Source organism: Zootoca vivipara, chromosome 10, assembly GCF_965207765.1.
Source record: "Zootoca vivipara chromosome 10, rZooViv2.hap1.1, whole genome shotgun sequence".
Taxonomy (NCBI): Eukaryota; Metazoa; Chordata; class Lepidosauria; order Squamata; family Lacertidae; genus Zootoca; species Zootoca vivipara.
The window spans coordinates 40595721-40619175 of NC_142593.1; the positions used below are offsets into that span (position 1 = coordinate 40595721).

Consider the following 23455-nt stretch of genomic DNA (forward strand, 5'->3'; position numbering starts at 1 on the left):
GTCTTAAATGCATGGTATGAGTAGAACCTCTAATGTTGCTTTAAAAAAAATCTAGCAATGACTAGTCTATGTCCTAATGTTATACAGTATTATCTTGCTTCAGAATAGAGCTGCAAAGTCAGCAACTGCCCAGACACTAACAATAACAAGAGTTGGGGATAGGCAAACCCTATGGGAGTTATCAGGCAAAAGTGAGGTTAATATGAAAAACTGGCATTTTTCTATTACCAGTGGTTGCCTGAACTAGTCGCGATGTCCTTGAAAGATTAAACTCCACTCCTGTTCACTCCACTCCAGTCTCACTTGTTACTCAGGGCTGAAACATATGCTCTCCCGTCACTTGCAACTTCATAACAAAGCCATCGAGAATTTAGCAGACTATTTAATGCTTTAATGGCATTTTTTTCCCAGCAGCTCAGAGTAGGATGGTACATTAAATGAGAAGTCTCACAACAATATTTACAAATTTGATCTTGTTCATGTATCTTGTATCAATGTTTTGTATATAAGCAATTTATGCAGCATTTTTATATATACAATGTTTGTCCTCACAATAAATCTGTAGTGTACATCACTAATGTTTCCATTGACATATGGAAACTGGGGTCTTAAGCCATTGAAGCACTAGTCAGGCATTCATTAATTGAGCAGAGAGACTGACCATGCCAGTTCCACATCTGACTTTCACACAATTTAAAAGGGGCTTGCATTAGGCTGAATGCAATGAAAGCCCTTCCCCTGATCAGGAGTTCAGACTGCAGTTTAACAGGCTTACAATCCCCATTCAGACCTTCCTGCGTTGAGCAGTTGGGGCAGGTCCCACACAACAACCTGTCTAGATACAATATCTGAATAGGCACATTTGTGGCAAAAGAAGCACTTCTACCATATAGGAATACCGACAAAGGGCTGCCATCTAGAAAGGGCATGTAGATCTTCTGGCTAGGGCATAGATGGGTAAAAAAGGCTTTTTGGTTTCCCTAGGACCCAGCCATCACCGCAGTTGATTGCATGCCTTGTGCTTAACCTCTAAAAGTGGCTGGTGTGGTCAGCTTTGGTAGTTGTGTGATTACCTATTTTGGGAATGTGATGGAACAGATTCCAAGTCTCATCCTTTGCCTCTCATTTCAGCATCTGTTTGGACAACTAAGAGCAATTGTGGGGGATTATAATCTATGGAGTTTATTTGTGATGCTGTCTCCTTTCACCCACACAACATCTACTTGCACCTTGCTGCTGTATTAGGAACACCTACCACCAACAGTATGCTAGGCAGTCTGCAAAATACAAAAAATGATACAGAACTTGGCCCGGCGCTCATATTGTCTTCAACAGAAGTGAGAGAACCTATGGTGCTGAAGATGCTGGTGACCTCTGGCCACGCCGTTGGGGGCTGAAGAGAGTTAGATTCTAGCAACATACAGAAGGCTACAAGTTCCTAAATCCTGGTCTACTACATACTATAACTCAGGCATCCCCAAACTGCGGCCCTCCAGATGTTTTGGCCTACATCTCCCATGATCCCTAGCTAACAGGACCAGTAGTCAGGGAAGATGGGAACTGTCAGGGCCGTCTCAAGCTGGTTGGGTGCCCTGGCGCGGAGATCGCTCTGGCGCCCCCACCCTGGTGGGCGCAGCACGGCTTCTGCGCGGCTTCGACGCGCAGCACCCTCCTGCCGGCCCGGTGCCCTGGCGCCCCGCGCCACCAAGACTACCCCTAGAGCCGGGCCTGGGAACTGTAGTCCAAAACATCTGGAGGGCCGAACTTTGGGATGCCTGCTATAACTGGTATGCATGGGCCCTGTATTTCCACAGAGGGTTTGGCTGGGGCGACTAGAAATAGAGCAGCATAATGGATGGAGAAATAGCTATCATACTTCTCATTTTTACTTTGGAAGCTTCTTCTCTCTGTTGTCCTTTTTCTTTCTGGAAAAACTAATATGCTTTCACATTCAGCAATATGCCTTAAATATATTGAACTGGTGGTTTAGCAACAGATAATGCCAAATACCGGTAGCTGCAAATGGACAAGTAAGCTGAATGAAGGTGGATTGCTGTCATGATTCCTCTACCTACAGGAAAGGCTGAAACCACAACTTGGCTAGTTTTCAAATTGTTTGGCTATAAAACATTTTTTGCCAAACCTGACAAGTCTTCCCATATGAGAAGATACATGAGACTCAAACAGCCAATGTGAAATGGGAGTGGAATGCATTGGTTTTTTTCATTTACCTATATGCAAATATGACTCCACAGTAAGGTGGATTGAAACAATGGAATATTTGTACTATGTACGCTTTGGTATCTATCCAAATAAGGTACCATATCAGTCATTTGAATAGGATTTTTGCCTAAGGAACTTTGTCCTTAATGCTTTTACTTTTCTTTTTAGTTATGTTATTTTTTACTTGGTTGTATACAAAACCCATGGTATTTTAAAGTCATACCCAGAGGAGACCCACTGAAACGTAAGTCTTTTGACCTCAGTAGATCTATGCTGAGTATGAACTTGTGGGATATAGCCCCATGTTTATTATTGTTTCCTTTGAAGGAAATTCCATTTAACTTTTCAACTACATGCTTTGATTCTGTCTTCCTGCCTATGCAGCTATGCTCACATGCTTACCAGGTAGGCATGAAATATTAGGACTAAAATAATTAGAGGGTTTTAAAAAGGTGCTCTGGCATTTGATGATTGTGAGCCTTTTTTAAAAATATGTTTTCAATCCTCTGGTGTCAAAGCTCCCCAGCTGACTTCCCCCCCACATTCTGATGGCCACAGAGGTTTGGGATGCAGAGAGATCGCCACCCCCTCCATCTCTGATCATTCTATATTTGGGTAGAGGGTGTTGGGGAGAAATATAGTGCCTCCATATGAATTACACTACTTTGTTTTTGCTAATGAACAGTGGACCATGGTGAGCCATCAAATGCCTGATGCCAATTGAAAATAGGACAGAGAACTTCATGTCCTGAATAATGGTCACAGCTAAACCAAGTCTGCAACACTCTCCTTGACTCAGGCAGTAGCAGCATGTTTCTTTCATTGAATCACAGAACTGTAGAACTGGAAAAGACAATGAGGGTTATCTAGTCCAACCCCCTGCAATGCCCAATGTGGGACTCAAACCCTTGACCCTGAGATTAAGAGTCTCATGCTCCATTAAATTACTCTGAACAGGGACAATATATTAACGCTTTGAGAACCGTTTAACTGCATTCAGTGCCACATAACACTGTCCTGTCACAAAAACTGGCTGGGCTTTTGTTCCTTCTGTATTTTGGCCTAAGAACTCTCTTGTATGGACAGAGTTTTTCAAATATAGGTTGAACTCAGTTTTCTCCTTCAACTCTGGCTGATCTTGAACTTCACCATCTCCATAATCTCTAGAATCCACTTTTGGAGCTGGAATTGATGGTGAATTCCTGAAATCATGCCCCAGAGAGGTTGATTGTGCAAGAGGTGCTATAGCTTCATGTTCCTCACTGCACAAAATCTCATGGTTGGCCATCAAGAAGTTTGAGGTAACATCAGTCTGGTTCAACCAGGTTTCAAGGGTCAGCAAGTGTGATTCATCATGATCCTTTCCACAAGGATCTACCCTCAAAACACTGAGTGTCTCATTCTCAGAGGGTGAATTTCTCAACATTGTCTTCTCCTGGGAGGGGAAAAAGAGAAAGAAAGGATGTAAAGTTAAGTAATTAAGTTCCTCTTGGGTCTTTACCAACAGGAAAAAAATGTTTGTCTCCAAAATTTGCAGAAAATTTGAAAGTGTAATTTCCTCCAATGTGTCTTTCCCTTTTGGAATCTTGCTAACAAACTACAAGTAAGCATGCAGATGAGCAACTGTCCATAATCTCATAATCTCATGTTCCTTGAATGATCCTCAAAGTAATATGAGTGCAGCCTGCTTGCTAATAATCAATACCATGGAAACAAAAAAGGAAAAGTCTCATTAACAAGTCTGTTCTGTCCTCCTTTATTCTAAGGAGCAGATGCTGCCAGGTGACCTCTCAACACTTTCCGTCCACTTGAGTTCCAAAACCCACTATAATATGCCCTAGTCCAGCATGACTAACCTTTTTTGGCCCTAGAATCACCTCTCTCAGGGAAAGGCTGGAAGAAAAATTCAATTTTGTTTACATTTCACTGAGAAGCTACCCAGTTCACATTTCTCAAACCGGCACACAGATGTCCTTAGAAATTTACACTTGTCCAAATTTTGCAATGCAGTTTTCTAGTCAAGTAATGTGTACAAAAGAAATGCATATACTAGGGTAAAGTGTGCATAAAAATGCACACATTGTTGAATATAATATGCAAAAATGCATTATATTGGGGGAAATTGCTTACAAAAACGTGTGTATTATTCAGAACTGCTTACAACAATGAGTTTATTAGGGGAAATTCACAATGAAATGTTCACTAATTTTCATGAGGTTTTTTGTTTTTATTGCAAAGTGCTCTAAAGAAATGTAGAGAACTGAATCTAAGATTGGAAAAATGACTGATTTGCCCATCCCTTTATGAGGGCCACAGTCCAGCAAGTAAGCATGGTCAATTTGTGGGGTGGGGGTTGCTGGAAATTCTGCCTATTACTTTGCACAGAATGGTCTCTCTAAAAGCCTGGGATTAAATAACACTCTTCTGTAGAGAGTGATCTCTAATGAACAGGCAGTAACTCCAGATCAGATTGAAAGACTACCTGTGGCTTTGCCGGCTGAATCAGGCTCACAGGTTAGCCACCCTAGCCATAGACCAGTCAGAAAAAGAGAAATGATAATCATACGTTTATGAATGTTTAAAGCACTTCACATACACTATCCCAGTAATCCTTGCAACCGCCCTGTACGTTAAGCATTATCCTCAATATTGCAGAGAGAGGAACAAAGAGGAGACTCCTGGAAGAAGTAGCCCCCTCTCTTCCCTCTACCACTGGCCACAGCTCTACTTTCCCCTCTTCAAGCAAAAAGGGGCAAGTGTCTGTCGCTTGCCTTTGCAAGTCATCAAACAGCAACAGCTGCTACTGGGAGCTGCTATTGCCTAATGGAGAGGGCAGTCAAGGGGAAGGGCAGGAGCAACACAAGCATGAAAGGGAGGACAGAGCAAAGCGAAATCTCATGCATGCCCACAAGGGAAGTCAGGCTGCAGGGCAGTGTAATGATCAGGGACAGCCCTGGCCACCACACACATCTATTAGATATTATTTTTCTTCTATTTTCAAACAAATTATCACACCGGATCAGCAAAAATTATTCATTACCTGAAATCCACTGGGGAAACTTGGTAGCACCGGATGTGGGATTTCAGGCCAACAAATCTTTTTCAACCTGCCAAAACAAAATTTATCCATCTAATACAGGTATTTATTGACACCTATTAACAAGAAAAACCATTTAAACTAAGTTAAAATCAAGCCCCTTTTCCTCCATCCATCATAATAAGTTTTTAATTTATGTAACTTGCCATAATTCAGTAATAAGATTTCTCAGCTCAGGGAGTGGCTCTGCCTTTCCTTTGTAGTGGTTTGTATTTCAGACATGTATTTAACAAGCAAGAAACTTTTTTTAAAAAAAACTATGCTTCCATTTACTACAATAGCTCATTTTCACCCATATAAAATGACTTATGCAAACATTTACTCACGTGCGTCTTTTCAGAGCCCACAATAACCCAACACTTGTTAAGCATAGCATGAAAAATCCAACAATGACAAACAGAAGAATATCTGTCTCACCTAGGAGGGGAAAGAGGAAGAGTAAAATGACATAAAAATATAAACACCCAAGAATTCTAGGTTATCTCAAAAGTAAGTACCAAGGGATTCAGTGGTACTTATTCCCATTTACTGAACTGTACTGTATTTTAGCACTTTAAAGGGGGAGGTGGGGATACAGTCTTGTAGAGGTCCCCAGTAAGAAAAAAGAAAGAAAGAAATTCCATCAAAGGTCTTGTGATGCATCTTCTTGTTGCACTTTTGACATATATACTGAACCACATAGATGGCTGCTGTAGAATGCAACTACTGTACATGGGTGTCACACAGCGGGGGTGGGGGGGAGGCTGTTTGTGTGTAGCAGCTTCCTGTCATGATACTGCATATCCTCCCCAGAGAACATTCGGCACAGTGCCCTGTCCATACAGTTGTGACCTGATTTAGTACTACTAAGCTGGGAGCAACTCAGCAGGGTACGTGTAGCGGCCGGTAAGAACATTCTTACATGTATAATGGGGGAAAAGTGAGATTACCCACAATCACAAGTTGGAAGTGTACCCTTTCTATGAGTTTATGTCAACTGTACATTCTTTCAATCAACAGAATTAAGGTTTCCTGGATTTCACTTTGTGTGTAATAGTGTTGGAGAAGTAGGCTACTCTTTCTGTTGGCCCAGTTCAACACGCATTAAAAAGCAACCAATGAATAGAAAACTATTTGCACTGAGTAACTTACTAAGTTTATGGGTGATGAAATCTATCTCTGTTCCATTGGTTCCTCCAGCCATGGTGCTTGCCATAACATGAGCTGTGTACTTGGTGTTAGCTTGCAAGGATTTAAGGTGGTATTCTAGCACATCAGCACTCACTGTTTCTCCTAATAAGACACAAATTTAGGGTTAAATGTTCATCTGGTCTAGTATATATGAAATTCCTTCAAGCCTGAAGGATCTTCAAGTGCCATACAAAAGGAAACTTTTTTTTTACTACCAAGCGTTATGAGATGCTGCTGCTCAGCAAAATAGACAGCAATGACGCATGTGACAAAATGTAAAATGATATTTTATTATAGAGAGAGAATGGAATCTGCAACAAAATACTGCAGTGCATTCATGCCCCTAAGAGGAGTGATCCAGATAGAAAGAAACAGCTTCGTGGTGCAATTCAGGCCTCTTGAGGTTTGTGTTTCAGGAGTTGAGAACTAATCACAAACACTCTTTTTCTTCCCCCACTGGAAATATGGGGATGGAGGGCTGGCAGCCCCAAGCCTGAGCATTTTTAGTCATATAGCACACGCAGTAGTGGGTGTAGCCAAACTTTCTTCAGCAAAGGTTTTCAAACTATGTCACAGTAAGCCAGGGGGGGGGAAATGAATTCCCCACATGTAATAACAAACCTGTTGACAAAACCAAGTTTGACACCAGGTTTGAGAAGAGACAAACCAAAGCAAACAAAGAGCCATTTAAAAGACAGGAAAAGATTTAAGTGGTTGGTTCCTGTTCTAAGCACTGACAAAACAACATTTACCCATCCCTGGACCTTCCAAACATATCATGCAGGGTTAGAGTCAGCAGGTAGCATTCTGCCTCCACACCAAATCGCATGTGCCCTTTTTCCTGGCAGTTGTACCAAGGCAAATGCATTGGAACAGAAAGCTTCCAAATTTTTCAGTTGTTCCTTTCCTTACCAGCAATCCATGCCAACATATGGAGGCCACCTGAGACTAAAGAAGAACAGCACTACAGTTGAACACTGTTAAGAAGTGGTAGTATGACAGCCTTCTAACTTTCTACCTCTTATGTGTATACGTACCCAATTCTTTTCCACCATCAGCTTTGTAAAATATAGTGTAGTTAATAATATCACCATGTCTGTCTGCTTTTTTAATTTCCTCCCACGTTATGGCAGCTTCATTTTTATCAAAATATTTCACCACAGCAGTAGGACCTCGGATTGGGCCTAAATGAAGTAGAAAAATACAGGCAACAAAACTTTAATAAAAGAAATGATGTTGTGAATAATGTTCAGTGTTGCTAAATGCATAGCAATGTAGAAAAACAACTAATGCAATTTTACATATTTAACAGAACAATCCTATTAGAGGTAGTCGTAGGAAGGGAGAACCCAAAGCAGAGAAACTACCAGATTCAAAGCTGACTTATTCAGATAGGATTAAGGGAGACTGATATTTGCCACAGAGGCAGTCATTTATACGTACTTCCTTCTTGAAAATAGGTTCTGGTGGAACTCGGCACTTTTACTTCACCTTTATGTAAGGGATACACTGAAATGTTGTAACATATATAAGGATTGAAGGTTCCTGGGGGGGAGGAGAAACAAGATGCACAGAATATCACTGCTCTTTCAAGATGTGCAACAAAACTTTTAATTACACATAACATAACATAAACATAACATCACATCATATCATATCACATCATATCATATCACAACACAACACAACACATTTCACTCACACAGCAGCAACAGAAAAGCCACATGCCAGAATCAGGACTTTACAAACTTAGGACCTTTCCTTTATGACATATTTTCCTTGCTATATTGAAAAGCAGTATAGACTAAGAAACATGCAAGGTCCAATTTTTATGTAGGATAAAACCAATATAAATGCAGCATTTTAGACTTTTTCTTTCTGAAAAACAACTCGAACAGCTGATAACCAGACTTTTTGTGCCAATACAGAAATGGAACTAGACTGTTTTGAGTTTACATTAAATCAAAACACCATCACTAGATGGGCTATAAGCACCAGAAGTAAATAAATGTGTTTCCAACTTGTGGAGTTTTTCCTCCAATAGATATTATGTATTGCTTGCGGCCAAGCAAATAAGGTTGCACAGGAGTATAAAGACCTTCATGTTCCCCTGTCTTGTGACAGAAATCCACTCCCTTCTGTCTGTCCCTATCAGAACAGTCCAAATTTTCAAGACCAATCTGAAATAGCTCAAGCAGTTTCAGCATGGACTATTCTGGAGGACTTTAGCAGTGAAGAACAGCATTGCACCCATGTGCTTACCACTCAGAGATATTTGCTAACAGTGACGTGCAACCAAACACAAAAGTACATAAATAAATACCCAACTGGAAACTGTCCCAACATAATTTACATCATTAGATAGAAAAAATTAGGAGTGAAGATACAGAAATAAATACATTGGGTTTAAAAGACAGTCTCCAGAACCCTTACCTTTTGGAAATGTCCAGTTTGTTACATTTGTTATGTATTCCCAAGATCTGTTGTATGGATCTGTCTCCAATTCATTATACCATTCTATAATGTATTCATTTATTTCTAACTCTGAAGTTTCCCATTCCAAAAACAAGTGTTCCTTTAAAGCAGAAGTATTCAAGCTAAGAATCCTTTGGAGATCTAAGAGAATGATTGCTGACATTAGCAGGAATGTTGACTTAAGCAGACTTCAGCAATTCAATTGAATATTATTGTGATTAATAAAATATTTGAGTTAGAACTGAGAACAGAAGACAGAAGGAAGCAAAAGGGTATGTAACAATAACAATCCTTCCTAAGAAAACCTTTTAACATGATCCCCTACAGAAAAACAAGGTACTCTGAGAAGCAATACTCAATACATTCTACATCTTATCAATATAGGCTGCAAAAATAAATACACAATGAATAAGCAGTGAGACTGCATAGCAATATCCTTGCAGACAGGGATTCAAGTACAAAGTGAGGTTTTGGGATCCGCTAAATTAGAAGTCCCATTTCTTAATTCTACCTGCAAATGCTGCCACCATGTAATTGTATTTTTTAAAGTATCTGAAAGGGAATACACATTTATAAACACAATGACACATATCAATACCCAAACCACAGTGACCTATTACTACATTTTAAAAATCACACATTTTGATCACATAAAACTCACTCATGCTTTCTTCATGTATTGATGGAATTTTCAAAACAGCCTCAGGAGAATCTCCAGCTATATTATGAGCAACAACACTGATCGCATAGGCTTCCCCTGTCAGTCCGAAATAACTGGAATTATTTTTAGCGTTGACAGTTTTTTCAAAAGGAGGCTTGCTTTTTGTAAAATACTTTATTCTGTAGCTATCTATTCTTCCAGAAGATGGGAATTCTTCATGTTTCTGTTAAAAAACAAAGTTGGTTATCCAATAAGTTTGCAATCCATACACACTTGAGTTTACCTGTAAACGATTGCACTGTTAGAATCTGGTCTTGAAATTTATTTCCATCTTTTGCTTACAGGAAGATTACAGCAAGTGCTTTTGTGCTGTAGCTTGCAGTCTTGATTCACTTAATACCAGCCATAGGTCAGCAAATAATTACAAATTTATTTACTGTTCTTATTTCCATTACTCTCAGGAAGCAAGGGCAAGCTGCTGTTTCTCAGTTTAACAATCTCCAATCCAATCATTCCATATCTACTTCATAAGATTAACATGAATTTTGCAACATTGCACTAGCAGGTTGCTTTCAGTATCAATGGAATAAATAAATGGTATGCCTATATATGCCACAATCCCTACTGCTCTGCCTAAAAAAAAATACTTTCCACCAATTCTGTGCTACTTTGTGAGCCATACTAACACTCCAGTTTTTTGTTTTTCCTTGTTTTCCTGTTTATCTTTTAATGTAAGGCAAGTTTACAACCTAGTGGCAATTGCCTGGCTTGTAGAAACCTTCCATGTAGGACTTTAACACACATCAGTGGCAATGTTTGCTATTGTGGATTTTTGTCTCCAGTCACCGTAATTGTGCAAATTATTTCATTTAATACATCTATACCTTTCCAATTAATTGTTAAAGGTGTTTCACAGAAAAAAATAGAAACTTTACAGAAGGCATCAACAGGAGGGAAGGCACAAGATAGTAAAATCTTTTCCCAGAGCCTAAAGGAGAGCTATGTAGGTGCCAGATGAACTGCCCTTGGGAGGATGCTCAGGTCACCACAATCCAAGCCGTACAATCGCAGGCTTGTCCTCCGGTAGCCACCTTTCCCAACTTCAAAGCTAGGGACACTTGGAGCAGCGCAATGGCCTCACACAGATTTCCTGCTTTGTACAATCTTTCTGGGGCTTCAATCTGCAGAGTTGCAACACTGCTATAACATGTGTGCATGTTATACTACTACTACTGTAGGAAGTTGCAGAGTGTATAAGACCATCTGATTTTGAATCCTCACCACCATCCTGCCACTTGCTTCTGCTTTTGGCAATTTTTCTCCCAAACATTTATGCAACCATAAAAAACAGCCAGGATTCTTAAGACCTCTGTATGATATTGCAAGCTACACTGAAGAATCTCATGAACCAAAGCATGGACCATATTTTTCCAACACCTGGTTTAAAAATGTTTATACACACACATACATTTCCCATGCCAGTCTCTCCTGAATAGTATCCTGGTAAACTAATATGGACACCACCTTAGATAATCCACCTTTATTCATGAAAACAAATAATTCCTTCACAGAATTCAGCAAAACAGTTGTTGTTTTTCTCAGAGAGATGTTTACTGCTAAAAACAAAGCTTCACTGGGAAAGTCTATTCAGAAATCAGAGTAATCAAAATGGCAGAGGTGTTTGCCAGTGTAATGGTATGTATTTGCATGAGTTAGAGCAGGGTTCCCCAAACTAAGGCCCACTGGCTGAATGTGGCCCGCGAGGCTCTTTTATGTGGCCCCTGGCGACCCCCGCCGCTGCCCGCTCTTATCGGCGCGGCACAGCTGCCCACTTCCAGGTGGCTGGAGCATCAGAAACAGCTTGTGCGCATGCGCACGCGTCATTTCCGGCACACTTCCAGGTCAGAGGAGGCCCAAGCGCATGCACACAAGCTACTTCCAGTGCTCCTCCAACCCGGAAGTGCACCTGAAATAGCGTGTGCACACACGTATGGGCGCGCGCTCCCCCTCCCTCTGGCCCACCACGCGATCGGCATGGCGGACACCGGTCCAAAGCTGGGTAAGTTTGGGGACCCCTGAGTTAGAGTGATACAAAGTACGTAGTGACTCATCTCAAACATGAAAAATACCAATTAACATAGTATATAGGCTACTGAGTTGTATCAGAAATAATGTCAGTCGAACCTGACAGCACATTCACCATTCAAATACTAAACCAAAAAAACCCCAGAATCTCAAAGTGTCAAAACAAAGTTACCTTCCACAAAAGGTGCACAGTTCTTCTTCCAGTGGGCTGATGCAACTCAAGTACTCGCCACAAGTCTACTTTCAAGGGAGCTATCAAAATTAATACATCATAATTTAAAATATAGAAATGAAAGGCATTAACAGACAACTCCTATAGCCCACCAAGATAGCCACTTCTATGCTGCTAAAAAGCTAGTTAGTATCATATTCTCATCCTGCAGCAAGTGGATATTCAAGAATAGCACAAGAATAGAACACATAACAACTAGTTCTTTCTTGTTCTCCAAAACTGGGGAGGCTGTCTATGAACAACTCCCCTAGCAACTGTGTGCTGGAACATCATGACAAGCTGGCAACACTAAACTCATACACTTTCCCTCTAGACCAGTGGTTCCCAACCTTTTTTTTTTTTTTTTGGCCATGTCCCATCTAAGCATCTCTAAAATCCTGGTGCCCCCCCCCCCCGGTGACATATAATGCTTATTATTCAAAAACTGAACTCCTATTCATGTGGAGGAAACCTAAAAGGCCATTCATTCCCCCCCCCCCGTGGGGCGTGTGCCCCATGTTGGGAAGCACAGCTCTAACCATATTCAAGAGTAAATGACTGGAAACAGCAACGATATCCAATAGTAATACTGTATTATTATTATTATTATTATTATTATTAATTAATTAATTATTCCCCGCCTATCTGACTGCGTTCCCCCACCCACCCTGGGCAGCTCCCAACAGAATACCAACAACAACAATGAATGATATAACCAATATAGCAGTGTGAGATAGCCCTGCCTGACAGATACCCCTTCACTGCCAATCCTATTTAACATATACTGTATAAACATAATAATAATAATAATAATAATAATAATAATAATAATAATAATAATACAAAATTCAAACTGAATTAATATAAACTGATTTTTTAAAAGATCTGTAAATTTAAAACTTAACAACAGCATCAAACCGTATCAGCATTTTTGCTTACCTTGTTCTTCAGTTGTTCCCATTTTTTCTGCACTCCACTCACTCCAAAACTTCGAGTCATTATGAGCGCACCGAATGTCAACAGTATAGTTTGTACAATCCCACAGATTAGTGAGATCAATTGTTGCTCTGTCTTCCTCCATGAAGTAATCTTTCTAGAAATTGGGCAGAATAACAGTTTTCCTTCAAAGAACACAGCAAAAATCATAGGTGGCAAAATATAAATAGCATGGTCTCCCTTGTTATCACTTGCATCCGTATTCTCACATTCCTCACCCCCCACTCCAGGTGTGGCTCAGATGGAAATTCTACTTGCCAAAAACTGGCATTCATTCTTTGCTAAAATAACTGCTTACCAAAACAAAGCAAGCACGTACGTGTGTGTGTGTGTGTGTGTGTGTGTGTGTGTGTGTGTGTGTGTGAATGACTGAATGACAAGTACATGGAGGATGGATAATGTGCAGTTGGAAAAGGTTCAGAAAAGGGCAACCAAATTGATTAAGCGGATGGGGAAACTCTCATTTGAGGAAAAGCTAAAGCATTTGGCACTTTATAGTTTAGAGAAAAAGGCAAGAAAGAAAAGACGTGATGAAAGTGCATAAAATAATGCTAGGAGGAGCAGACTGAGAAGATGAGGCCAACCAGGACCGTCTTAAGGGTACCCAGCGCCCTGGTGCAAAAAAACCCTTTTTGCCCCCCCTTCCCTTCGGCCTGCACGGCTCCCGGCTCTGAGTCACTCACCTCTGGTGGCTCCGAATGCTCTCCTCAGCGACGCTCAGCTCCAGGCGCACGGGCCGGCCCAGCTCACCCAGCTGCGCTTCCCTGCCCAGCGGAGGCCTGTTGTACACAGGACTGCGGAGGAGCTGCCAGGCGAGCTCGGGAGGCTGCTGCAAGGGGAGCGCGACTCCGCCGGCCTCGCCGAGCTCCAAGTCCGGCAGGCCCCGTTGCCAGCCCAGCACCCCGCCGCTGCCACCAGCAGGGCCACCGCCAAAGCCAGAGGCCCTCCCACTCGGGACACCCGCGACCGCCAGCCCCGCCGCATCTCTGCTGCGCCGCTTGAGCACGGGGCAGGACCCGAGGAGGAAGGGCCACCCCGCCACCGCCGGGCCTGGAGCAAGGAAGCGGCCTTCTTTGCAGGAGCAGCCGAGGTGCCTCAGAGGCCGCGCGGCTCCTGGCCTCGGAGGTTTGACAGCCTTCCCGCCAACCCTGGCGCTGCGTTTCATTGGTAGAGCTGCTGCCATGTGGCGTCACCTCTACCAATGAAACGCAGCGACGGGGTGAGGGATGACCCTGCAGAGCGAAGCAGGGTCCTAGTGCCCCTGCTCCGCTCGCTTACCTCCCTGCTCTCCCCTGAGCGGCGCGGCTGGCGGAGGGAAAAGGGAGGCCGCCGCGCAGCTCCCCCACTTGCTGGGGCGCCCCTCAGCGCCCCCTGAGCACCCAGGTGCCCTGGCACCCCGCGCCACCGGGGGTCTACCTAGAGCAGGCCCTGAGGCCAACATGGGCTACATGCCTGTAGTCATATGAGCTGGAAAAATTGCTACTCACTTACAATTCAACCTACCGTGCCATTTCCCATTATGGATTTGTGTCGAATTTGGCACCTTGTATTGTTCTCGGCACTTACAGGCATATACCGAGGTTTTTTCCAATGAACTCTTAGCATTTGCTTCATCCCTGGAACTGTTTCTATTTCAGTTATCTGAGGGGGATCAGTCTTCACTGGAATTGAGAAAAAAAGCTCTCATGCTTTCAATGCTAATGCTTTTACACTCAATCCTACCGGCAGCAGCAAGAGAAATTCTCTTGGAATGGAGAGTGGGGTAGGCTGCACATTTGAACCCCATTGCAGAATTTATATTTCATTTCTAAGCATAGCTATAAAAAGATAATTAAATTACTTCTGTTCAGTGGAGCGGGACTGATGAACCAGATCAATGTGATGCTACACCACTGCCATACTTGGAATTAAACCCAGCTAGGTTGGAGGTAGAGGCAGATTGTTGTTGTTGTTGTTGTTGTTGTTGTTGTTGTTGTTGTTGTTGTTACAGTGGACCCCCTGGATACAGATTTAATTCATTCCGGGGGTACATGCACACCCCGAAAAATCCGTAACCAGAGGCGCTGCTTCTGCACATGCAGTGAAACCCAGAAAAATACTTCCGGGTTTGCTGCTTTCACAACCCGAAGATTATGTATCCAGAGAGGTACATAACCCGAGGGTCCGCTGTATTTCAATTTATAAACCACCTTTATCTTCCAAGGATCTCAGGTGATGTACATGGTTCTCCTCCTCCCCATTTCATCCTCACAACAACCCTTTGAGGTAGGTTAGACTAAGAGATGGTGACTAGCCCCAGGTCACTCAGTGAGCTTCATGGCTGAGTGGGGGTCCAAATCCTGCTCTCCCAGGTCCTAGTCCAACACACGAACCATTACGCTACACTGGCTTTCAGATGGTGATAGCAAGAGCTGGCAGGTAGGAGGGACAGGACCTTCTTAAAGGTGCAACTGTTATTATGGAACTTCCCTCTTCAAGATATACAACCCTTTGGTGTTATTTAGGCAGGCACTGTTTTCATTGAACATTTTAACGCATATTGCTTCCGAAGAGGTTCAACTGATTAGCTGTAATATATTGAAATAAATAAAATGAAGCAGGGGGGTTGGAAGTGTTTTTACCTTTGCTATTAAGGTTACAGTGTTCTCTATTTGTTGTGGTTTTAAGCAGTTTTGGATGTTGTAAACACTGAACTGTGGCTAATATAGGCAACACCTCATTTATGTGGGGTTTACGTTCTGGGCGTCTGCGTCCATCAGCAAAATGCACATGAATGGAGAGTCCTAGTGGCTTGAAAGGAGACTCTCCCCAGAGCGCAAAGAGGATGTCCTCTTCTGGCTTTGGGGAGGGTTTACTTGCAAGCCAGAAGGACTATCCAGAGTGCTCCCCACTTCTGGGTTCCTGGCACCATGTGTGTGTGAGGTCACAGAAAGATAGATCACACACAAATGGGGCACTGCTTGTACATCTAATACAAATATTGCCTCTCTAGGGTCCAAGAGCCCTTTTTCCATCTTCCCTAAGGCAGCAGGGTTCCAGTATCCTGTCAGAGGCCTGGCAACTCCTTCCCAAAGCCCAGGAAGCTTCTTCCCAGCTTAAGCAGGGAGGCACGATGTTCATGCGCATGACGTTACCCCACCCCAATCACTCTTGGAAGCTGGCGCCTCTGGCCCTAAATGTTATCCTACGAAAATGTTCACTGAACACAACTGGAATTTTTTTATCTCTGCAGTAGCAAAAAATGTATTGCAACCACAACTGGTTGCTCCGAGCACAAAAATAAGTTTCTCATATTTTAAATTGTTTATAAACTTACTAATTTTTGTAGAAATTATGCAAACAGGCTGAGATGTTGCTTCCCCCAAGCTATTTCTTGCCGTCACCTGGACACGATATTCCCGAGCAGAAAGTGGTTGATTGAATAATGTACATGAAGCACTTTTGGTTGAGCAGCTTGGTATCTCATCGCCTACTAATGTTGAAACTCCTTTCGTTGAGCAGTTTTCTTCCTCATTTGGTTCTAACATCCTGTTTGTGAAAAATGCAGGCGGTGGGAAGAAGAAAATTAGTAATTCTTTTTGGTGGAAGAAGTGGTTAAGATGCTAACATTTAGATTCAAATCCAGGACTGAAATAGGTTGAGCACAGTTTATAAAAGAACAGTAAAAGGTGAATTATGCTTTTAATAATGACAACCAAAAGTTGAGAACATTCAAGTGTCACAGATTTCAACAGAAGAAATTTAAAGCATGCATTTCTCCCTCCCATAGAAATTAATAGGATGAAAATGTGCTGCAGCCAACCTAGATGCAATACGAGATTCTTGATTAAGATCTTACATGGGAATTTTTAAATTTTTAAAAAAGATCTTTGTATGCATTGTTAACCACACACAGCTGCTTTGAAGATTTTTTTTAAAAAAGTTCTGGGACATTTTGCGTTCTGCTACACACCCCATGCCAGGCCAGCCATTTGTACTATGCCACACCACACTCAAGGCAACCACTTCATGACTGATGGATTTCAGAATTCCAGGTGTGCCCATGGACCCCAAAATCTTGGCAACCACATGTATCATTGAAAGATGAGCGGCTGAACGAACCCTGGAGGTTGTGGTTGAGGCCATGGAGCAGCGCTGCCCAAGCAGATATAGAGACAGAGTTGGCCTCTGAGTTTGCCACTGTGTTTGCATCTCGTTGGATGCCCTGTTTGTGATGAATAGCTATTTAAGATTACTGGGATAATCCAAAAGCAGTTGAACTAAACATTTGATTAAAGGGAGGAAATGCAATTCTAACCCACGTGCTACACCCCTTTGCATAACATCAGCAGCCAACCACTTAGCACTTACTGTTTAGTGAGAGTATAGACTGTTTCAGTGTTCCTTTCATATGTCCATGTGCAATTAAGAGCTGAGCCACTTTTGTAATAAAAGACACAGAAAATAATTTCAGGAGCCCTTGGAGGAACTGCAACCAAGAAAGGAAAAACAATAGATTTCTCAGGCATTTGAATGACCACTTCATTTGGTAAAAAGACTTTAAACTACTTGGCATCAGTAAAATCTTACAATTCACATATTTTAAAATATTACACCCACCAGGATCCCATTCTACATAAATATTGTCAAAGGTTTTTAAGTATTGTTAAACTGCTTAAATCACCCATTTTCAGTTCAAGACTTTTAAGCTTACTTACACCCTGATCTAACTTCAGAGTGAGCCAGGTGTTGCTTTTCAACCGGAGAATCAACAAAACATTTAACGTGAGCTCTTCCATAAGTGAAATTATGAATAACTACTCCAGAGACAGAATCATTGATAATTTGGTAGTTTTCTTCTGCAATCACAACATCATTCAGTGTCCAGATGATATGACTTGCATTTTTATAAGGAAAGAGTTTTTTTCCCAGTCTACAAAAAACTTTCAAGGTAGAACCACTTTCAATTAAAGGGGATGAAGGAAAGATGTGAGCCACAGCATCTCCATCTATTTTTAAAGAAAAATCACTTAGATCAGTTATACTAAAGCAAAACACAAAACAACACAGCAGTGACAGAAAAATGAACAAAGAAGGTACGTACTCATGTATATACAGTTCTACCTCATCCCTTTAACAGACTCAACTGTTCAATACTATCCCTCATGCTTGGGATACATATGTTTTAATTCCCCATGTAGTTTTTCATAGTAGGCCATATTGGACTTTTCGCCATCATACAAAGACTTAGGAGTCAATTTAGACTTCACACATTTGCCAATTTTCTTTCTGTCATTCAGGGCCAAACTAGACACAGCATAAACAAGTACTGTAATATCAGTGTGTGTTTGCTTTTTGAATCGCAGATATGGTATGGGACTGCAGCACACAAGGTAAGTGGGTTTTCCTCCCCCACTCCGCTATTAACAATTGACCATCACCACCTTAACTGGGATTTAGTCCAGTTAATTTAGAAGCTTTAAAATGTTTATACAATCAAACCTCGGCTCCCGAACGCCTCTGTTTTGGAACATTTTGGTTCCCGAACACCGAAAACCCAAAAGTAAATGCTCCGGTTTTCGAACGTTTTTCGGACGCCGGATGTCCGATGCGGCTTCCGCTGAGTGCAGGAAGCTCCTGCAACCAATCGAAAGCCGCACCTTGGTTGTTGAACATTTCGGAAGCCAAACAGGCTTCTGGAACAGATTATGTTCGACAACCAAGGTTTGACTGTATTATATGGATCACCCGCCTTCATTCAAGAAAGCAGCAGATTTCCTTACTGCCTGCCCATCCTAACTAAATGCTTAATTGAAAATTTTTTCTAAGCTAGTTTGCACTCCAACAATAAGTACAGAAAAAGTTCAACTTACCCACTAAACAGAAGCTGCAATGTATGGTTAAGATCCCAAGCATAGTATATAAGATTTTATTTAGAATCATTGTGCATAGGCAGGAAACACTGTAACAAAATTAAGATTTTTTTTTCTCCAACAAAGTCAGTATAGTTTATAATGAAAATAAAATTGTTTTACATATCTTCCCTCAGCTAAATTTCCAAAGGAACCAGAAATCATCATTTTACTATTACCTCACACATTTCAGAGTTGAAGCCTGAAAATAGGTTCCAGATCTGAACTTTTGACTCTTTGCTTTTGACAATGTTATTGCAATAGCACAAAGCTTTTGAAATGGACTACCAATTTTTTTAGGTCAAACAATTTAGAAAAACCTGCAAACCACAAAGCAGTATTGCCACCATTGGAGTTATGTTGCATTTTGGGCTCCCCCTGCCCACAGTGCTCATGGGTAGTTTTTCAACAGTAATGCATGTATATATAGCAATTATTTAAAAAAACTAACAAGCGCTCATCAGATGCTCTCCTGTCCCCAAGAATATGTGCTTATTCTTCTACACACTCCTGAAAATAGATCTAACTCATTTAGAACTCCTGAAATTAGATTTAACTCATTTAGAACTCCTGAAAATAGATCTATCTCATTATCAGCAGCACTGGTTCCCACAGTCCCTGGGATCTTAGCGGTTATAATGGTTGTCCCCTCACCTGTTGCTATTTAGCTGCCACATCCCACTGGCCCCTCCTACCTATGTTAGACAATGTTAGTAGGATCTACTATGAAACTTGTAGTTCTTGAGAAAGAATGCCACCCACATAGTGCGACACACTTCTTTCTGACTCTCAGACTACAAGCGACACAGTTCCAGTTTGCAGATAACATTATAGTTTAAAATAGGCACTGTGGGTTGGACTAGATAACCCTTGGGTCCCTTCCAACTTTACAATTCTAAGATTTAATAAAAAGCCCTTACAACATAATGCAGTTTAGTCCCATATGATTAAGCAATTATAAATAAATGAGTTTCCCCACCCTGAGAATAATGCACTCAGATAAACTGGTTTGTGCAGATCTTTTTTGGGTAAGATACTTTGGTCATAATAACAGGCTACATCCAGCTAAATCCTACTTAGGTCAGACCCTTTGAAATTAATGTTTGGATTTTTAATTCATTTCAGTGAGTCTACTCTGAGTAGGACTAGCATCCGAGGCAACCTGAGTGTGAAAGGGGGGGGGAGATATATGTAAATTTACATAGGAGGAGGAGGACAAATGAGGGCTGACAAGAAATGTAAAAAAGGTTGGGACAGCTGCATATTCCTGCATTGCAGAGGGTTGGACTAGATGATCCTCAACAGTGTCCCTTCCAACTCTACAATACTATAATTCTAGAAGTAGGAGCTATAACTCTCTCTCCCACAGTGGGTCTAGGCACTACTATTATAGACAGATCCTACCTGTTGAAGGCTTTGTTTTAAAGGGACCGGAAATCGTGTTCTACCTGAGCTATACATATATCACGTTTCTGTAGGGATGTTTAGCATTTGTTGAAGGATGGAAGCCACCTTGAGTAAACCTTTTGAGAAAGAATGTAGTGTATCAATGATAAAAAAAGAAACAAAAATTGGGTCAAGCTAGATATGACATTAATTGTGTGAACGTGATTAACTTAGAATCTTTATTTTGTTATGTTTCCCCTAGGATTTTGCCCTATAGGCTGGTCTTACGTTTCCCCAAACCTGTCTATGCGCCATTGATCTTACATTGTTTAAGATGCTGTACTTAAAAGGATGGAAAGTACTCTATTAATTGACATCTTCTTCTTCTAGTGTAATGTTAATAAACTGACAGTGCAATGTCAAGCATGTCTACTCAGAAGTAAGCCCCGCTGTGCTCAACGGGGCTTTACTCCCTTTACTCCCAAGTAAAGGTAAAGGTAAAGGGACCCCTGACCATTAGGTCCAGTCGTGACCGACTCTGGGGTTGCGCGCTCATCTCGCATTATTGGCCGAGGGAGCCGGCGTACAGCTTCCAGGTCATGTGGCCAGCATGACAAAGCCACTTCTGGCAAACCAGAGCAGCACATGGAAACGCCATTTACCTTCCCGCTGTAGCGGTTCCTATTTATCTACTTGCATTTTGACGTGCTTTCGAACTGCAACGGGAGCTCACCCCGTCACAGGGATTCGAACCGCCGACCTTCTGATCAGCAAGCCCTAGGCTCAGTGGTTTAACCACAGCGCCACCTGGGTCCCCTTACTCCCAAGTAAGCAGGTAATCAGGTGTAAAATTGCAGCCTCTCGTGCTGCCTCTCCTGCATTCTCCCTCTTCCTTCTCCTCACTTTCCTCAAAATGTGAAATCCTTGCGTCCAATAGAAAAAATATCTACTGACAGGGCTGAGCAAAGCTGAGTATATGGTGTACAGCCAAAGTAACATGGGAGCCAGGGTAGAAAAGGCGAGGCGAAAAACAGCAGTGTGTGTGCCAAAGCTTAGGCTTCCTGATAATTATGCAATGATCTCTTTTAATAATAAAGGATACCCTGAATCTGGTAACAAAACATCCCACCAAACATCAGTGCCGTCTCTGGTTGCAGAATCCTCGGTGATGGAAACATGCTATTGTGATGCATCCATGAGTTGGCAAGATACATGTTTGGTCCGGGGCTCGGGAGGGACGGAGGGACCATGAAACTAAGGAATGGGGGCTCCAGATTTGATGGGGAGCCATAGGCACGTGGGGGAACTTTGCCTGCACCCTGTTTCTCCTAAGAATCGCGCCTCCCCTTCCTTGCTGCTTAGCCAACCAGCCCCTCCCCAGCCTCAGTTTCCCCACCGGAGCCTGTCCCCATTCCTTTCACAGACATCAGGGCTGCGACTGGAGAGCTGGTGTTGCTGAGAAGCACCTCTCTCTCTTCCCCACCCACCCCACACACACTCGATAGGATATGATACAATACAATAGTCTTTATTGTCATTGTCCCATTCAGAACAACAAAATTGAAAATAAACATCAAACTTACAACAACCATCACCCTACTATCCAAAAATGCAGGTCATAGCTGCCAAGTTTTCGCTTTTCTCGCGAGGAAGCCTATTCAGCATAAGGGAAAATCCCTGTAAAAAACGGAAAACTTGGCAGCTATGATGCAGATCGACTTGCTACCCATCCCGCCTATACATAATTAACCCCTAAAAAAACTCTGATACCCCTCCTGATTTGCCCCCTAAAACTCTGATACCCTACAATTGAATACAGATCCACCCCTTTCGCTTTCTTTCTCCTTCTCCCAGCGTCTCTGTCTGTCTGTCTGTCTGTCTGTCTCTCTGTCTCTCTCTCTCTCTCTCGGACTTGCCTACATTAAAATGGATCGTGGTGGTGGAAGGTGTCCTTTAGTTGCTGTTGTTCAGGAGTCAGAAATGCTTCAGCTACTACTGCAATAAATAAAAACGGGGGTAAATTACAGTGCCCAAAATTCTAAGAGGAGGAGTATGTGCTTCAAATGTACTTTAAAGGCATTGCACATGGAGCTGAGAGGCATTTAAGGACGAACAACATGCACCGTGGCCCAGAATAAAGCCCTTTAAAGTCTTACCTGTCCAAAAGCCCTTAAAGAGAATTTACGTCCTTAGTTTGAGGGTCCAGGAACCCAGCGCTTGCAAGCGGCAGCCGACAGCAGCATTAAAGCCGCTTCGGAGTTACCAGGAATGCGAAGTTGCGAAGGACGAAGCGAAGCAAAACTCGACGTCGTTCTCTACCCGGCGGATCTTTCAAGGACTCGAATAAACGCCTCGATTGTAGCCATTGAAAACAACAATACAAAAAAACCGAAAGAAAAAACCCCCACTGAGTTTGGACATTGTGTGAAAAACAGCTTTTTAAAAATAGTAATAATTCTGGGAAGCGAGGAAGGAGGGCGGGGTGGGTAAGAAGCGTATACCGATGACGGGGGACGGGAGAATGAAAAGTAAAAATGTGGTGCTCGAAGCCAAATGACTGTCGAGTGAATAGCTGAGTAAGAAACTGCCTTTGCGCAAGAAAGACGAAGGAAAGGAAACCGGGGAAAGAAAGGGAAGCAAGACGAGTGGCTTTTCGGTTGAAACTGCCAGGAAGCAAAGCGGGGAGGGCGGGGAGGACCAAGCGAACCAGGGAAAGGAGGCCGCTTAGCGAGGCGGGGAGAAAGAAGCGTGGCGTGAGAGAAAACCTCGGGGTTCAGCCCACAACAGCCTCGCCGTTCCTGGGCCTCCTCCGTGCCTCCTCAAGGTAGAGTTGCCTCCCTCCCGGCCGACGAGGCCTCGCCTTCCCCGGCCCTCCGCCCATGGCGCCGCCCACCATGTCCCTGTCCCGCGCGGCTAAACTATTTGGGAGAACCCGTGAAGAAACCCGGCGGTTACGGGCAGGGCTGGGCCCGAGGCCAAGGTTATATTGCGACTAAAAGTGAAGCTACTTAAGGGAGAGAGGAAGGAACACCACATGCCCAGACCTATGTGGCATCATTTTAGTTACAAATGTCCCTCAGACCTTGTGGGGGGGGCGGACTATATTTTTTGGGGGGAAATGAACAAATTTCTATCCCCCACAAATAACCCAGAGATGCATTTTAAATAAAAGGACACATTCCAATCATGTAAAAACACGCTGATTCCTGGACCGTCCGCGGGCCAGATTTAGAAGGCGATTGGGCCGATCCGGCCCCGGG

General features: G+C 42.6%; 1 protein-coding gene across 7 annotated transcripts; it reads right to left on the bottom strand.

Moving 5' to 3' along the window:
* Positions 1-369: 369 nt before the first annotated feature.
* On the bottom strand, positions 370-23106 carry IL31RA (interleukin 31 receptor A). 7 transcript variants are annotated; one of them, XM_088653168.1, is made up of 18 exons: positions 22352-23091; positions 22116-22190; positions 20214-20332; positions 18771-18859; positions 17616-17906; positions 17269-17386; positions 16235-16446; positions 14422-14579; positions 12862-13015; positions 11884-11963; positions 9627-9849; positions 8924-9106; positions 7934-8035; positions 7528-7674; positions 6452-6592; positions 5647-5737; positions 5264-5330; positions 370-3658 (listed from the first exon to the last, which is right to left on the bottom strand). In XM_088653168.1, exons 4-18 carry the CDS (start codon positions 18838-18840, stop codon positions 3191-3193), a joined length of 2505 nt encoding a protein of 834 aa, XP_088509294.1. In that variant the 5' UTR covers positions 18841-18859; positions 20214-20332; positions 22116-22190; positions 22352-23091; the 3' UTR covers positions 370-3190. The 7 variants fall into 7 exon arrangements, with proteins under 7 accessions (XP_088509294.1, XP_088509293.1, XP_088509292.1 ...); XM_088653167.1 differs by lacking the exon at positions 22116-22190 and having other exon boundaries at positions 22352-23106; XM_088653166.1 differs by lacking the exon at positions 22116-22190 and having other exon boundaries at positions 20258-20332; positions 22352-22489.
* Between the last annotated feature and the right edge of the window lie 349 nt (positions 23107-23455).

Excerpts from the sequence above, each read along its gene's own strand:
- IL31RA (XM_088653167.1), bottom strand. The coding sequence starts at position 18,840 with ATGATTCTAAATAAAATCTTATATACTATGCTTGGGATCTTAACCATA. Across the intron at positions 14,580-16,234 it reads CATAATTTCTACAAAAATTA|TGAAGACTGATCCCCCTCAG; the intron begins GTAAGTTTATAA and ends TCTCAATTCCAG. Across the intron at positions 13,016-14,421 it reads CCATAATGGGAAATGGCACG|AAAGATTACTTCATGGAGGA; the intron begins GTAGGTTGAATT and ends CCCAATTTCTAG.